At 36.4% G+C, this 16,814-nt stretch overlaps 1 protein-coding gene across 2 annotated transcripts in view; it reads right to left on the bottom strand.

Annotated features, from left to right (window-relative positions):
• FNIP1 (folliculin interacting protein 1) overlaps nucleotides 1-16,814 on the bottom strand; it is a 123,803-nt gene that overhangs the window by 15,288 nt on the left and 91,701 nt on the right. For both annotated transcript variants that reach the window (XM_087816405.1, XM_016197098.2), the window contains 4 exons: nucleotides 14,832-14,978; nucleotides 14,282-14,451; nucleotides 9,713-11,129; nucleotides 8,865-9,033 (listed from right to left, as the gene is read on the bottom strand). In XM_087816405.1, coding sequence (XP_087672531.1) covers nucleotides 8,865-9,033; nucleotides 9,713-11,129; nucleotides 14,282-14,451; nucleotides 14,832-14,978 — 1,903 coding nt within the window. The remainder of the gene's footprint in view (nucleotides 1-8,864; nucleotides 9,034-9,712; nucleotides 11,130-14,281; nucleotides 14,452-14,831; nucleotides 14,979-16,814) is intronic.

Genomic DNA, 16,814 nt, shown 5'->3' with positions numbered 1-16,814 from the left:
AAAGGTAGCTAGAGAAAAGCAATCTGTTACCTACAAAGGAGCTCCCATAAGGTTGTCAGCCGACTTCTCATCAGGAATTCTACAGGCCAGAAGGGAATGGCATGAAGTATTAAAGGTAATGAAAAACAAGGATCTGAAACCAAGACTACTCTATCCAGCACGGCTATTATTCAAAATAGATGGTGAAATAACGAGCTTCCCAGATTAAAAAAAAATAAAGGCTAAAGGAAGTTATCACCACCAAACCAGCATTGCAGGAAATGTTAAGGGATTGCTGTAATTAGAAGTAGAAACAGAAGCATTGCAAGAAATGTTAAAGGGACTGCTGTAATAATAAGAAACAGAAAAACAGAGGCATAAAGAATTAAAATGGCAATAAATAAGGATCTAACAATAATAACCTTAAGGACTATAAGGGAGAGATCAACAGCAACACAGTCCTAGTCGTGGACTTTAACACCCCACTGACTTCACTGGATAGATCTTCCAGACAAAAAGTCAACACAGAAACAGTGACTTTAAATGGCACACTGCATCAGATGGATTTAATTGATATTCACAGAACATTTCACCCCAAAGGTGCAGAATATACATTCCTCTCAAGTGCATATGGGTCATGCTCAAAGACAGACCACATGTTAGGACACAAAACCAGTCTCTACAAGTTGAAGGCTCAAATCATATCAAGCATCTCAGATCACAACGGCATGAAATTAGAAATCAACTACAGTAAAAACACTCAAAAACATTCAAACACATGGAGGCTAAATAGCATGTTATTAAACAATGAATCAATTACCAAAGAGATCAAGAAAGAAAGAAAAAACTTCCTGGAAACAAATGAAAATGAACACACAACAACCCAAAACCTACTGGACACTGCGAAATCAGTCCTATGAGGGAAGTTCATAGCACTGCAGTCCTACCTCAAAAAGCAAGAAAAATTTTTAGTAAACTATCTAACCCTACAACTTAAAGATATCAGAAAGCTCCCCTGTGAATCTGTCCAGACCAGGGCTTTTGTGTGCTGGGAGATTTTTTATTGCTGCTTCGATTTACTCAGCTGTTATTAGCCTATTCGCGTTTTCTGATTCTTCCTGATTCAGTTTCACATGATCTCACTCATATGTGGAATCTAATAAACAAAACAGACTGAGGAACAAAATAGATCCAGAGACATAGAAGCATGGAACAGACTGATGAATCTCAGTGGGAAGGCGGGGGTGGGGAGAGAATAATCAAAGAACTTATATGCATATATGCATAACCCATGGACACAGACAATAGTGTAGTGAAGGTTTGCGGGGGGGGGGGGGCGGATGCAAGCGAGGTGGAGGGGCTCAATGAGGAAAATAAGGGAGGATATCTGCAATACTTTAAACTATAAAGACAAACTAAAAATAAAATGGGTAGAGGAACCGAATAAACATTTTTCCAAAGAAGACATACAAATGGCCAACAGGTCCATGAAAAGATGCTCATCACACTAATCATCAGAGAAATACAAATCAAAATCATAATGAGAAATCATCTCACACCTGTTAGAATGACTATCAAAAAGAAAAGAGAGAAGTGTTGGTGAGGGTGTGGAGAAAAGGGAATCCTTGTGCACTGCTGGGAACATAAACTAGTGCAGTCACTATGGAAAACAGTATGGAGGTTCCTTAAAAAATTAAAAACAGCACTATCATATGATCCAGCAATACCACTATTGGGTATATATCCAAAGAAAATGAAAACAGGGTACCAAAGAAATATCTGCTCTCCATGTTAACTGCAACATTATTCACAATAGTCAAGATATAAAAACAATCTGTCAGTCAATAGATGGCTGGACAAAGATGATGAGGTGTGTATACACAAACACACAATGGAATATATATAATACATATATATACACATACACATATATAATACACACACATACACAATGGAATATTATTCAATCATAAGAAAGAAGGAAGTCCTGACATTTGCAACAACATGGATGGACCCTGAGGGCATTATGCTAAGTAAAATGAGTTTGACAGAGAAAGACAAATACTATATGATCTCACTTAAATGCAGAATCTAAAACAAAACAAAAACAAAACTCACAAAAACAGCGGAACAGATTGGTGGTTAACAGTGGAGGGGGTAGGGAGTAGAAAAAAATGGGTAAATGTGGTCAAAAGTTACAAACTTCCTGTTATAAGTTCTGGAGATGTAATGCACAACATGGAGATATACTTAACAATACTGCATTATATATTCAAAAGTTGCTAGGAGAGTAAATTTTTTTTTTAAAAATCCTCATCCAAGGAAATGTTTATTGATTTTAGAGAGAAGAAGAGAGAAACATTGATGTGAGAAAAAAACATCAGTAGGTTGCTTCCCGTGCACACACCGCCTGGGAATTAAACCCTCAACCTAAATATGTGCTCTGGCCAATTATTGAACCCACAACTATTTTGGTATATGAGATGATGCTCCAACCAACTGAGCCACCCAGTTGGGGTAAAAGAGTAGATCTTAAAAGTTTGGATCATAAGAAAAAAATTGTAACTATGTGAAGTGATGGATGTTAACTAAACTTATTGTGGTAATCATTTTGAAATATATACATATATCAAAACATTATGTTGTACATCTTAAACTAATAGAATGTTTGTTATATGTCACTTATATATCAATAAAACTGGAAAATAAAGTTAAGCAATAGAATGATGAGAAAAACCATATGACAAAACCAAGAAATAATAAACACTAAAAACAATGCTTATAAAGTAGATTAATGATATGAAGAAAATCTTACATCACATTGAGTGACAAAAGCAGACTTCTAAACAGTAAATATACTACCATATATATGTATTTAAATATAATACCATATATAAAGTATGTGCATATATACACATAAGCAGGCATACATTTTATCTATGTATAGTGTATATAAAAATATGTAAGCGTATATATAAAAATGTAAATTTTAGTGTTTTAATTATATAGTATTGAAATTATAGTAAATCAAGATAAAAACAAAGTTTGTAAAGAAAACATCAAAACATATATAGTATATATAAAATATGTATATATAAAAAGGCCTCAATTTATATATGTTGTATATAAACACATACACTTATAGTAATGATGTCAAAAAGATACAAGGCACAGGGTGTCAAATATATACAAAACACCACATAGTATAAACTCTGGTATATAAACATTAGTATCACCTTCATTATAGCCAAAGAAACTGAGGCCCTGGGAGATTGTCTTGTCTTAGTATATATAGGTAGTAAGTAGCCAAGTATAAGTCTTTTGAAATGCAGCATTCTGCCTAATTACTGAGAGAAGTTTTTATATTAAGAATGGCTGCCACTGAATAGCAGAGTTAGAAAAATTTGTGTTTAACTTTCTACACATTTCAACATTTTATAAAGTAAATATGTATTTATTTATTTGTGTTTATCTTCACCTGAGGATATTTTTTCCATTGCTTTTTTGGGGGGGGGGGGGAGAGACATCAATGTGAGCGAGAGACATCGATTTGTTACCTCCGCATGCACCCGGACTGGGGCCAGGGATTGAGCCTGCAATCAAGGCACATGCCTTTGGCCGAAATCGAACCTGGGACCCTTCAGTCCGCAGGCTGACTCTCTAACTACTGAGTCAAACCAGCTACAGCAATATACACTTATTTGCAGTAAGAAAAATGCCACTTTCTTGTGAGAAAAAGAAAAGATACTCCACTAATATGGTAGAGAAGAATAAGATTGTATCTTTTTTTCAAAAGTACCATCTTCATTATTTATATATTAAAAGGTCCCTACGTGTCTTTCCATGTAGGCACATTAAAAATAGTTCTCACCCTGGCCAGTGTAGCTAACTAAGTTGGTTGAGCGTTGTCCCATGCACTGAAAGGTCACTGGTTCGATTCCTGGTCACAGCACATACCCAGGTTGTGGGCTCAATCCCCAGTCAGGATGTATATGGGAGGCTACCAATCAATGCTTCTCTTTCACATCGGAAGGGAGAGTACCTCTCTCTCCCTTCTTTGCTCTCTAAAATCAATAAAAACGTGTGTGTGTGTACGTATATATATTTTAATCCTCACCCAAGGATATTTTTCCCATTGCTTTTTGGAGTGGAAGGGGGAGAGAGGAAAAAAGGGAGGGAGAAACATTGATGTGAGAGAGACACATTGATTGGTTGTCTCCCACATGTGCTCTGACTGGGCCTGGGATCGAGCCTGCAACCAAGGTATGTGCCCTTGACCGGAATCAAACCCTAAGTCCTTCAGTCAGAGGGGCGATGCTCTAATCACTGAGCCAAACCAGCTAGGACTCAATACAAACATATTTTAAAATAAATAAATAAAAATAGTTCTCGTGCTAAATGTAATCACAATTAATTTTAAGTACACAATAACTAAAACTATTAAAAATAAACCTTATAATGAACAAACAAAATTGAAACACAGATACAGAGAACAAACTGATGGAGACCAGAAACATGGGGTGTTGGGGTGAAATAAAGTGATGGGATTAAGAAGTGCTAATTGGTAATTTGAAAATAGGGTAAGGCATGGGGAATATATTTAACAATATTGTAATAACCATCTATGGTGCCAGGTAGGCACTTGATTCATCAGAGGAAACACTTTGTAACCTATATAAATGTCTATCTGCTGTGCTATACACTTGAAACTAATACAAAACAGCGTTAGATGCAAACTGTAATTTTAAAAAGTCTATTCTCCATTAAAAAAACAAAATAAACCTTATCCATGAATAGGGAAAAAATGACTGATAAGAAATTCAACAACCTGTTAGAGCTGAGATTAAGGAAGGATGGTATTTCGCATTTCACTTTTTCTGTAATACTGCTTTGGTAATATCTTAATTATTATAAATAAAAATATCAAAGGGAAAGAAGAGAAATCCAGTTACTAAAACAGAGGGCAGAAGACAAAACATTCCTTCTTTTTACCACAGGGAAAGACCACATATATTAAAGTCTTGCAAGCTTTGTAATGCCTCAATTTTGCTATTTTTATCTGTAGTAACCTTTGTTCATTTATTTTAGAGACAGTATGGCACAGGAGCTTAGGAGTATAGCTTAAGAACAGACTTAATTAAGATCAGGACTGATTTCTAGCTCTGCTATTCCCTATCTATGTAACTTAAAAACCTTTCCATACCATACCTAAAATATAGGGGTGATAATAAAAGATTAAGTGAGGTATTACATTTCCATGTCTACTACATACTAAGGCCACAATAAGTACTAAACGCTTATTGTTACTATTCTTCTAATAATTAGCAAGTAGCAACTCTTAATACCAAAATGCTTTGTCTTCAATAGTAGACAGTAACCCCTCCCAATGCCAGGCTTTCAGAGAGAACACCAGAGACCACCATGTGTGGTAATGGGTACAGAGGGAGGAAGAAAAGCGTCTGAGTGAGTAAGACCATGCCTAAGGAAAGAGAAAAGGACACAGAGAGCATTACAAGGACCCACATGGGATTTCCTAACCAAGCACTTACTAAGCACTACATTAGGCAATGGGGGGTCAGAACTGAAAAAACAGAAGTGGCTCCTTCACCCTGAAGGACAAATACCATCAACTGATATAAATTCTTTCTTCTGAAGCATTAAATTACTTACTGTACTTTCTTCAAGCATTCATTTTTTTAGGCACTGTACTACACTTACTCATTTACTTGGCTTATTTTCTCCATTACTAAGTAAATAACTTGAGGTCAGAAACTATTTCTTTTTCACCTATATATCCCTTGAAGTGTCAGCACTATGTTCAGAACATAGAATGTCGGTAAATATTTGGTGTTAAAAGGTTGAGCAACATAGCTTTTAAAAACAAAGAACACAAGTTTAACTAAATTTTTCTGATTTACCATAATTTTCCTACTACATAATAAAACACTAAAATGTACAACTTTCGGTAATTTTCTACAGAGGTTTAAACTGTCTACAGACTGTTTGCTCACTGAGCCATATTTTCTCACCCATGATTTCCCATCCCAGAGGGATTTCTTCATTTCCTTTTAAAGGCTTTTTGTTGTGTGTGTTTTTAAAGCGACAAATGGAATTGAAGGGAGAAATAGAAAACTCAACAACTGGGGACTTCAATACCTACCCTCAATGATGGAACAACTAGACAGAAAAATCAGCAAGAACACAGGCTATCAAGCAATTGGACCTGACATCTATAGAACACTCTTCCCAACAATAGCCAACTACTCTTTTTAAGTGCACAGGGACCATTCTCCAGGATAGACCATATGCTGGGCCATAAAACAAGTCATAGTAAGTTTAAAAGAACTTAAATAAGACAAGGTATGTTGTATGAACACAACTGAACTAATTTAGAAATCAACAATAGAAGGATATTTAAGAATTTCACAAATATTTGGAAAGTAAACATCGCACTTCTAAATAACCCATGGGCCAAGGACATGACAAGGGAAATTAGAAAATAGCTTGAAGTGAATGCAAATGAAAACACAACAGATTAAAATTTATAAGACTCAGTTAAAAAAGTGCTTAGAAGGAAAATTTATAGCTTTAAACACCTACATTAGAAAAAAAAAATGTTGCAAATCAGTAACATAAGCTTTCATCTTAAGAAGCTAGAAAAAGAGCAAACTAAACCCAAAGCAAGCAGAAGGAAAGAATAAAATTAGGATAGAAAACAAATATAAGATAGATTGAGACAAAAGTTGTTTCCTTGAAAGATCAACAAAATTGACAAATGTTAAGCTAGCATAGGAATCAGCAAATCTTTTCTGTAAGGAGCCAGACAGAAAATACTTTTGGCTTTAGAAGCTGTATGATCACTGTCTCAATGACAACTCTGCTATTGAGGGAGGAACACAGTCACAGAATATATAAATAAATGGGTATAGTCATGTTTCAATAAAACTTTATTTACAACAAACATATGTACTTGTCCCATGGGCCATTGCTTGCTGATGTTTGATGTATGTGGGCCAAAAATATCTACTAATGAAATCAAGGCATGAACGAACTCTTCTTTGGAGAATCCCCTACCTTTATTGGGGGTTGGGAGGAGTGGACACAGATTACAAAATTATGGAATGAAAGAGGGGACATAACCAGAGACCTTACAGAAATTAAAAGGATTTTAAGTATGAACAAATTTATTCCAATAAATTAAAACTAATTTCTAGAAAGACAAAAACTATCCCAATTGACTCAGGAAGAAAAAGGAAATCAGAATAGATTTATAACAAGAAATTGAATTAGCAATTTAAAATGTTCTCATTTGGCTCTGGCCAGGTAACACTGTCCTGATATGCCAAGTTGCAGGTTCAATCGCCAGTCAGGGCACATACAAGTAGCAACCAATGAATGCATAAATAAGTGAAACAACAAATTGATGTTTGTCTTTTCCTCCCCCCCCTCCCCTCCTCTAAAAATAAATAAAAATAAATAAATAAATAAATAAAATAGTTCCATTTTTTTTAAAAAGCCTAGATCCAGATGGTTTCACTCGCAAATTCTATCAAACATTTAGAGGAAAGGGAAAAGAAAAACAAAAAATGATCTTCCAGAGAATCTCGAGAGAAAGAGGAGGGGATGCTCCCCCCAACTCATTCTACAAGGCCAGTATTATTCTGATATTAAAGCTAGACAAAGACATCACAATATAGATCCTGAGATACAGAAGCATGGAACAGACTGACAAATCTCAGAGGAAAGGCAAAGGTGGGGGAGTGGGTGGGAAGAGATTAATCAAAGAACTTATATGCATAAATGCATAACTCACAGACACAAGCAATAGTATGGGGAAGGCCTGTGTACCCACAGGCAGATGTGGGGTGGAGAGGGTCAATAGGGGGAAAAAGGGGGACATCTGTAATACTTTCAATAATAAAGATAAATTTAAAAAAGGAAAAAGAAAACAACAGACTTATATTCCTCATGAATACAGACTCCAAAATTCACAATAAAATATTAGTAAATCAAATCCAGCAACAAATAAAAAGTGTTATAAACCATGACCAACTGGGATTCCCCCCACCCCCAGGAATACAAAGGGTCGGTTTGTAAAAAAATCAATCTATGTAATCTATCACATTAACAATTTAAAGAAGAAAAACCACATGATCATTTCAATAGACACCTAAAAAGTATTTGACAAAATCCCATACCCATTCATGATTTAAAGGGGGAGAGGGACAAAAAAATTGAAAAATTAGGAAGGGAATTTTCTCCACCCGATAAAGGGCATCTGTAAGAATCCTACACCTAACATCATACTTAATAATAGAAGACTCGATGTTTCCTCTCTAAGATAGAAGCAAGACAAGAATGTCCATTCTCAGTACTTCTATGCAACATTATACTGAGGTTCTAGACTGGAAAGGAAGATGTCAAACTGTCTGTTTATTGATGGCGAGCTTGTATGCAGAAAAATCCTGAAGGTTCTACAAAGCAACTACAAAAACTAATAAGAGTTTAGCAAGGTGTCAGGATACAAGCTCAATATACATAAATAAATTGTACTTCTACAATCTAGCAAAGAATAATCTGAAAATAAAATTGAGAAAATAATTCCACTCACATTTAAGCATTTGCAATTTTAGTCATATAAAGAATCTAGTGATAAACATCTATGAATACATACAGTACTTTATTTCAGATTTCCGTTTGGATATTCGAACTCTCTACTGTTTCACAGTGACAGGTACAAACATGAAGTTATTAGAGAAAGTGACTGATTCAGAGAACAATGATTGTATTACAAAGTGAAGTGTGACCAAAATATAAGGAAATTCTGGGTTCCACTGGTTAAGAGTTCATTCTAACTAAATTCAAGAGCAGTGAAGGTCACTCACCTGCACAGCGTGGGACAAATCTGAAAGCAGACACTGACGGAGCCTCTCATCACTACCAATTCCTTGAAGAACAAAGTCAGGCACATAAGATGAACAGTAGCCACCCAACAAGGACCTCCCAAAATTGGCGATGTTGGGCTGAACGGCACTCACTTCAATTAACTTTGACCTAAAAAAAAGGTCCCAAAGGAAGGTATACCTAATTAGTAATAAACATATTTTACCAATAAAAAGAACTTTGGACTCTCCTAGTTCATATTTACAGTTCAATCATTCTTATATAAAAACTGGCTTAAGTGTTCAGTCATACCACAAAATACTCCTTTCCTATCCAGAGAAGAGGGTATAATAAACAACTCTAATGAGGTGAGCATATATCTTTCATAATAGACTTTAGGAATGCTGTCCCTTGTGTAACACATTCTTAATACAATCAGATAATGAAAAACATCATCCAAAACAAAGTAGTTAAGTATCTTACAAACCCAAAGTTTGGTTTTTAACTTTTCTCAAGTATGAATCTTCTCCTCGTACACTTGACCCAGAATATTATATACATTCTCTATTTTCCTCTTAGTCTTGGCCAAATTTATTTATAACAGCCATTTAACCTTCTCAGTGATTCTATCTCCCTAGTTGCCAAGACTTCACAAAGCCTCTTAGGTGCCTACAGGGCTTAGCCTTTAACCCCTCCTATGAGTAATAGGACATGACAATAAAAGATAATTTGTCTAGGACAGTGATCTCCTCTTTCCATATTAGCTACTACTAACCTTCAGAGACCAGCTAAACAAAAGAATGGTACACATTTATATAAGGCCTATTATAGACTGAAACTTCCTACTTACCCAGGAAAAGGTATCTCATCTTCTTCTGCCCAATCTTCTTGCTCTCCTCCATAATAACTGCTTACTTGTCGAGTCATATCATGACCTGTATCTTCACTTTCACTATCCCCAAGAGCACTATCTGAACTTTCATTTCTTGGAATGTCCCATTCAGTTCCTACAGCAATTTTTTTCTCTGAACTCTCTTTATCCCCATGGGGGACAAGAAGGGAAAGTGTATGTCTTTGGTCCTGCTGAGGATAGCAGGTTTTACATGAATCTTGGTGAACTGTTTCTACACATTTACAAAGTTCATTGTTCTGTTTGTTATTTTTTATACACAATCTTTTTGAAAACTCTAACATACAGCAGTGTTCTTTATTGTCTGTACTTGTTTTAACTGGTATATCATCAATAGTCCTGGTTTCAATTGAATCATCATTAAAATATTCATCAAATAAGCTCATGCTTTCCGGGTCTGAATGATTCCAACAGGTAAGTTCACAGGGCGCTGCAGAAACCATCGTTATATTAGATTCTCTAGATTGGTCCTTAGTTGTTTGTTTAGTTTCTTGATGCTGATCAATACTCTCTCTTTCTTCACTCAGTGGTTTGGTGTGATGCCTGGTAATCTGATCCACCACAGCCTGACTCCGGAGTTCAGTATCTGAATCAGGTGACATAGAATCCCCAATCAAGAAAGTAACCTTTGCCTGGGTTGCCTCACAAGAAAATGCAGCAGTCACAAGCTTATCTGGAGGTTTTTTTTCTACAACCATTCCTGTGGATCTCAGCACTTTGCCTGTGTGATTACCAGAATCCAGCAATTCCTCACTCTGCCATGTTTCTTCTGCTGGTTCTAAGACTGACTTTGGCAATGCACATTTGTCAACTGGGGCAGAGCCTGTGCAAACAACCGTCTCTAACTTGGTGTCAAGGCAAGTTCTTAATTTATCTCTGCACTGTTTAACATCAACAGCATTTTCTTCTTGACAGTCAGAAGGCAAAATCATTCGGCACTCATCTGCAATTCCTAGCAGCTCCTTAGAGGTGTTTTGAGCATCTTCACTCTCCTGTTGAGAAGAATTCTCTGAATTTTGCCCAAGGAGTGCAGGACTGCAATATTTACAGTTACAATTAGGAGTCCTTGTTTCCTCTGACTCTTTAAAGAGCAAACTGCTTTTGTTTCTATGCATTGTGATAAGTACATACTCAGATTCTTCTATTTCACCTTTCTCTAATGTAGTAGTAATTACTGTGCCTGGCATAACAATGGCTTCATCTTCTCCGTTTTCTAAAAGATGGGTTTCTTGAAGTTCAGAGCATCTTATGAAGTAAGTAAGAAAATAAAGCAGCCGCTGGACCATGTCTTGTCGTTTTCCAACTACCACAGTCCTTGCTAACCTTACAGGAGAGCCAATAGCACCATACAAGTCCCCTGCAATGGAAAAATCAGTTAATGGACACATCCTTTACTCATGCAGCTAAGCAAGCTATTTTCAATTACTGGAAACCGACTCTTATTGTATGAGGGTTCAGGTTTTATTCTTAGTTCTTTAATAGGTGAGTGACTGCTCAAGAGAGTAGGATGAGATGAGTGATCTAAACCAAAGAGAAAGGTGAATGCAGGGGTATTCCACCTTCTTCCTTAAAAAGTTGCTGGTTTCCAGCTAGCATGCTCAGTGGTTGAGAATCAACTTATGACCCGGGAGATCGATGTTCGATTCTCAGGGCACATGACTGGGTTGTGGGCTTGATCTCCAGTGCGAGGCATGCAGGACTCTCTTATCACTGATGTTTCTATCTCTCTCTCTCCCTATCCCTTCCTCTTTCTGAAATCAATAAAGATATATTTAAAAAGAAAAAAAGTTGGTTTTGAAACCTCAAGCAAAGAGTCACTTGTAAAAGTAAGATCTACCAAGAATATTTTCTGTGCCAGGCTCCAAGCAGACACAGAGCACTCCATTTGAGTGGAGAAGTGCTGCCTGAAATACTATGTGTAAAAAGATTCTGTAGCTGTATCCAATGCAGAGAAGAGAAAGCACAGTATCTTCTGGGGGACAAGGGGAAGAAGGGAGTGGTGGTGGAATGGAGCAGGGCTGGAGCAGTCAACATCACACACTTAGCCTTTCTTGATTTAAATCATAACACCAAACATTAACTGTTGGTACCCTAACCAGGACCCCATAAGCACCCATGGTTTTAAAAGCCCATTTTCCCTTCCAGTCCCTCAAGGGTTGGGTCCTCAGGACAGACCAGAAAGGGGAGGAAGATTGAGACATATCCTAAGTGGAAAACAACAGGCAACACATTTAGCCATGTGGTTCATTTCACTTCTGTATCTATGCTAGATATGAACAGCCATTACATTATAAAAAGGGGCAGATGTAACTAAGAGTTACCAACATCATTTCTACATTTATGCTATATCTCAAATTATACCAACAAAGATGCCAAAGCATTTTAAAATGGACACTACAAAGTCATTAATTTAATTTAGTTGAATTTTGCAAGTTGTCAGTATACACATTTAAAAACCTCTATTTAAACTTTATAAAAGCCTGACACTTTTTAAAGGAATGAACACATATACGTCCCAAATAAAGGTATGCTACAAACAGTATTATGATAAATTTTCTTTTTTGCTAAGACACTGGCCCTAATACCATCATGCCACTGTTCGAAACTATTCCCAAGGCTCCCACTAATTACTAAATAAATTGAAACTGCTTTGGCATGGCAAGTGAGTCTTTCATGAATAGTTCCACTTTACTTCTCCAGGTTACCTTCTTATAGTTACCCTTTTACATCTTTATTCACCCAAAGTCCCACTTAAAGTGGACTGCTTAAACTGGGCCACTGAATAGGCTCAGCCCTTAACACCTAGACACCTTTACTCATGTTATTTACATTCCCTTCCCTCTGTATTTTTACCAGTCCAAAGCTTCCCACCCAATTATCCTCCCTTGGGTACAAGTTTCCCCCGTTGAACTCCCACGAAACTTTTTATTTCTCTCATAGTTCCTCTCTGAATTATCATTATTGTCCACATATGCATTACCTACAGTATAATACTGTTACTGTCAACTTATTGAGGGCAAGGACTAGATATCATTCATTTTTATAGCCTCCAATGCTCTTTGTACAGAGCCTTAGATATACCATGTACTCAACAGATAACTGTAGAGTTGAAAATAGGTTTGAAATGTCCAAAAAAAATTACTGAATTACATGATTTGAAAAAAGAAAAGTTATTAACCATACAACAGAATACTACTCAGCATTAAGAAGGAAAGAACTATTAATACATACAAAATAGGTGAATCTCAAGATAATTACATTAAATGAAAGCATGTACTGCTGTGATTTCATTTATTTAAAACTCTAGAAAATGCAAACTATAATGACAGAAAGCAGACCAGCAGCTGCCTGGGTATATGGGACAGTGAACAGGAAGTGTGGAGAAAAACAGGAGGAAGGGTATGAGATAACTTTGGAAGTGAAGGATATGTTCACCATCTTGGTGATGGTTTCAGAGGTATATATATTTTGACATATATACCAAAACTTACAAAATTGTATACTTTACATATGTGTTTACTATATATTAATTACTCTGTAATTCAGTAGAAAAAAGGAGAGGAGGGAGGGAACGAGGGAAGGAGAGAAGAGAGAGGGTGGGAGGGAAGAAGGGAGGAGGGAGGGAGGGAGGGAGGAAGGGAGGGAGGGAGGGAGGGAGGAAGGGAGGGAGGGAGGGAGGGAGGGATGGTTACATGAATTAATAAGCCACATGACAATGTGCCTGGCAAGCTCACCAGCACAACCTAAGGGAAGTTTCTACCAGGTCACCAAGATGTTCTCATCATATTCCTCCCACATTATCTAACAGCAGTACAGTAAGGTATAACTAATAGCAGCTACATTTACCAGACACTGTCCTAAGCACTTTACATGTATTTTCTCATTTAATTTTCACAACTTTATGAAGTATGTACTACCTATTATTATCCCCACTTTGCAAATAAAGGAACTGTGATTAAAATGTGGTCTATCTGATTCTACAGCCTGTGCTTTTAAGCACCATGCTAAACTGCCTTCCTAATGACTGTCTATTCATCAACTATCCCTTCTCTCCTCTGTTAACTATTTATTCACTGAGGCCTAGCAGAAAGGAAAATATTTTCCAAAACTGCTCAACAAACGAAAGTGAAAAACACAAACCTCAGTGACCACTTTTCAGTTAACCAGATTTACTATAGCTATCACAGGTGACTTTGTTGATTCATTCTTTCTAGGCAGACAACCTAACACAAACTCCCCAGAAGACACTAGTGAGCGAACTATCATCCTGCTTCCCCTGCTCTAGCTGCAGCTCTCTATCTATGAGGAGTATCAGGCATGAGATGGGGAAGGGAGGGTAAGGCAGTTCAGCAGACATGAAAGGACAAGTAATGAGCAGGGGCTTTAGAATGGAGGAGGTAAAAAAGAGCATTTACTTTTTTTTTTTTTCTATAAAATAACTCCAGACAGTTACACAAAAGTCTACGTATAATGCAAAAGTCTAAGTATAATGCATATCAGACTACATACCCAGCTGTGCCCAAAGTGGGTTATACGGATGAGTCTTTGCCAACATATCCACACTCTGAGAGGAATGTTTTTCTAAAAATATTTTTATAGGTGGTTGTCCATTTGGCATGACTGTTGGAACCCAGGCAAGATGATTGGTCAGAACTGCAGTAATGAGTGCTGGCAAGAATCTGAAAACAAAAATGCATCCTATCAGATTCCAATCTGCCTTCAAGAAACCTCAGGTAAAATACAGTGACAGAATAAAGCAAAGAGAGTACATATTCTCATGTGGCCAAACAGCAGGAAAAATGAGAAACCTCAGAGAGTTCTGTAAAATGTCAGAATTTTCATTTCACACAGACATTTTTACTATTTCTTGTTCATAAAGTTCTGTGGCCTTCTTCCACACCCTATAATTATCTTTTATAATTCTTTTTTAATAATATCAAATAATTACAAAGATAATCGTTAATTCTTTTACTTTTGTAACTGAGTTTGATTACAATTTGATATCTAGTTATAGTAAATAATAGCTAAGATATTTAAGATAGCTCATATAAAGACATACTGATTTTTTGAAGCATTTTCCATTAGAAAAGTGAACTCCTTCATAAATCGATGGCAAAGCTGGTTCTTTTCTGGAATCCCCGACATCATTGTAAGCCAGACAGGCTCTCCAATTCGTGGCATTGTGTAAAGATTACAAATTGTTGTCCTAAAAAGAAGAAAATACATTGTGAAATTCATAGTTTGCAGAATTATATACTTTAAAATAAAGTTATCTTGCTATCTTGGACCTAACACCTAGATTATTAAAGCTTTTGAGAGTAGGCAATGAATTAAGTTGTTTCTTTTTTGTCATCAGCACAGTACCATGAAAAATGTTCTATATATAAGCTGATAATATGTTGGTTCTGGCACTGGTTCTGCCCCCCATGACTGTGTGGCCTTGGAATAATAATTTCCCTACTTTAAGCATCAGTTTCCTCCACCTGTAAAATAAAAGGATAGGACTAGATAATTTCTAAAGCCCCTTCCAGTTCTATGTTTCCAAGGCATATGCTGGTATTTAAATATAATGCAAATAACAAAAAAACATAGAAAAGAAAAATATTGAAAATGGGGTGATAACTTATCCATATACACACTCAAAACAACAGTTTACCAGCATCATTGTTTCCTATGCTACGACTTTTTAGTAAAATTCTGAAGAATGATGAGGACACTACAGATGGCATGCTATACTTTGACACTCAACCTCTGAAAGCTTTCCTCGAATCAATACAAGAAAGGATTATTAAACAATTATGATAGTGCTCTTCTGGCTGTCTATTTCATTTATTTAAGCAACAGCTAGTCTTGTGACTTGCACTCTCTCCTGAAGGCTTAAAGGATACCTTTAAAATGTCAATTCTTTTCCTTTTACACTAGTATCTATTCAATGAAGTCCTATACTCTCACCAGACCAAGCAATTCCTACAAAGTTGGGGCTTAAGAAACTAACTGGTCCCTAGTTCTCTGATAACTCCACAAGTGCTAGGGCCCACCTCAGCATAATTCTCTAGCACTTAGAATCCCGAAAGGAAAAGAATTCTCATACCTGAATAACTTTCACTGAATTTTGACCCAATATGAACACTATATATTACAATGGTTAGAAGTGACAATAGGACATAAAATCATTGCTGAGAACTAAATCATGATAGATAGATGACAGATAGATAGATAGATAGATAGATAGATGATAGATAGACAGACAGACAGATAGACAGATAGATAATAGATGATGAAAGAAAGGAAAGAAAGGAAGGAAAGGAAAGAAAGGAAAGAAAGGAAAGAAAGGAAAGAAAGGGAGGGGGGAGGGAGGGAAAAGAATTAAGGGTATTTTACAGAGAAAAATATGACTAGAATATATAAACTAGGGACCTGTGAAAAAGCTTATTTTTAAAGCCAATTAAGCATGTTCAGATAGGATAGACAACTGGCCACAAATGTTTAGCCTCTTTCAGTTCTGACACCCACATGAACACAACTTAAGGATTTGAAAACAAATAAATCACTACAACAAATAGAATTGGAGAGAAACCTTAGTGAAAATTAAAATCATAGATTTAGCCCTGACCAGTGGCTCAGTTGGTTGGAACATCATCCCATACACCAAAAAGGTTGCAGATTCAATTCCCGGTCAGGGCACATACCTAGGTTGGGGGTTCAATCTGGGTCAGGGTGTGTATGGATGCAACCAATCAATGTTGTTCCCTCTCTCTCTCTCTCTCTCTCTCTAAAAATCAATAAACATATCCTCGGGTGATGATTATAAAAAAAATTATAGATTTAATAAAATTCTAGAGGATAAAACATGAAGAATGTTGACTGAAGTAGAACGGTAGAGGAATATATAGGTTATAGGGTTCATACAGATGGGCATGTAAAAAGAGAAACTGATTTGCCCCACCGGAAAAAAAAAGATGCTCAGGACTCACAAATGCCGGGTAAAGTAGAGGACAGGAGTTATATACAACTGTAAACTGGGAGACTAATTTAAGGTCCA

This window comes from Miniopterus natalensis, chromosome 4 (genome assembly GCF_054644295.1).
Source record: "Miniopterus natalensis isolate mMinNat1 chromosome 4, mMinNat1.hap1, whole genome shotgun sequence".
Classification (NCBI taxonomy): domain Eukaryota; kingdom Metazoa; phylum Chordata; class Mammalia; order Chiroptera; family Miniopteridae; genus Miniopterus; species Miniopterus natalensis.
The sequence above is the reverse complement of the archived record's forward strand: the minus strand, read 5'-3'. Positions and strand labels throughout refer to the sequence as shown.